Raw genomic sequence first — 1715 nt, forward strand, 5'->3', positions numbered from 1 at the left:
TTCACACAATAAACTAAGTTAAAATTACTTAGTAAAAAAAAATATGTAGATGTTGTAATAATAGCATTAAAGTTGTCATAGCTCTAAATAGCATGAGGGTGAAGCCTATATTTGAACACAAGACTTTTAGTTAGTGTAACACTTGGTCTTTAGAGACAAATGTCTGCCTTTACTTATTGCTTCTCTCTGTCCTGCATGTCCTTTTCTTTGCCTCTAGAATTTAGAGATAATTTGGATGGTGGTTATTCCAAGATAAATCTTCTCCTGGAATAATTTTGCTACAATGGTTTTTTAAATTTCATTATTTGATTTCATGTATTATTTATATTGTTATTGTTTTTAATCCACAAAGCTGGTGTCACGTGATGCTGGAAGTGCTCCTTTGTTTTTTCTTCCTCTTCCTCTTTCATTGTGTGCTTAGTGAAATGTAACGGTAACATGAGCACGGTCTCCTCTACTGTGTTTTGGTGGATTATAATCTCTGTGTGGATGTTGATGACTTCCAGAGGAGGTAAGGGAATAAGAACATTTAGGAGCAACTTTCATTTAAACAGTAAAACGGTGTGCAGAAGGATAGTCTTTTATTAATTTAATGCATGACCACAAGCCCAGGGCTGCACTGGCCATTGGACATACCAGGCATATGCCCAGTGGGCTGCTCTCTTTAATTTTTATGGGCCGATGGGGTTTTATTTTTTTTTAATTTCTTTTATTTTTTTTAACGGTATAAATGAATGGTGTCGGATTGGCCAGTTGGTCATGATCGACTCTGGGTTGGACCAGCCGAGGAGGTCGAACTTTAAAGTTGAGATGAAAAAGAACACGATTTGTCCCGTACTACTTCAGCTAGAAAGTTGCTAATTCAATCATGAAACTGATCAATGATCAGCTGATTGGCTTTTGCACCAGAAAGAGGAAACCAGCGGATGTTGCGTTAAACAACAGCAGCACAAAGAAATACTTTTCTTTCCTATTCTCACTTAAAAATGTCTAGTTTATAATTAACATTATCTGATGTAAAATGTATAGAAATCCATTATTTTATTCAGTAAATATTAAGTCTAGTATATACCTTAGTAAGTTATTGTATTCTTTCCTTTGGGAAGGGACCATCTGTGCAGTCTGCAATTCTGCTCAAGAAAGATGTTGAATCTTTTTAATTACTAGAGAACAATAATAGATTTATAGGTTATACATCCATTAAATTAAAATTGGTTTTGTCAATTAAGCATCTAAATGACTGATTGTTTTGGCAGTCTGGGAATCAACACATTCAGGAGATGTGAAATGAAACCTTAGATGTGTGGCCACTAAAACTAATAAAGAGGCTTTAAAAAAGGTTGTATTGAACTGGATCCTTTACTGTTATTATTCCCTGTACTTCTATTAAGTCAGCAAGTATTTTTTTTCTTACGACTGTGTATTTCACTGAAATCAAAAGTAAAAAAATATATATATATATCCTACCTTTCCACCTGTTGTCACTTTAATTTGCACCAAAGCAGGCAAAAGGAATTCACGACAGTTTTTGCTTAATAACTGAACAGATATAACTCAAGTATGAAAGCAGTAATATTATTTCTTCTTTTTATATGTAGCTCTGATTACGTCTCACTAATGTAATCTTTACCTGATGTTTCAGATACTGAGGTTTCCTGTGTTTTAATGCAGAAATGCATGCTGCCATGCAGTTCCCAGGATGTCACTCAAATTAT

General features: G+C 34.2%; 1 protein-coding gene across 1 annotated transcript in view; it reads left to right on the forward strand.

The window, feature by feature from the left end:
* Window positions 1-7: 7 nt before the first annotated feature.
* Window positions 8-1715, forward strand: part of LOC106632347 (programmed cell death 1 ligand 1) — a gene marked incomplete at its 3' end in the record, with an annotated part of 2391 nt that continues 683 nt past the window's right edge. Inside the window, 2 exon segments of the mRNA XM_014329126.2 lie at window positions 8-511; window positions 1643-1715. Coding sequence (XP_014184612.1) covers window positions 439-511; window positions 1643-1715 — 146 coding nt within the window.

The sequence above is a fragment of the Haplochromis burtoni genome, unplaced genomic scaffold (genome assembly GCF_018398535.1).
Source record: "Haplochromis burtoni strain Fernald_Lab_line unplaced genomic scaffold, NCSU_Asbu1 Contig_494, whole genome shotgun sequence".
Taxonomy (NCBI): Eukaryota; Metazoa; Chordata; class Actinopteri; order Cichliformes; family Cichlidae; genus Haplochromis; species Haplochromis burtoni.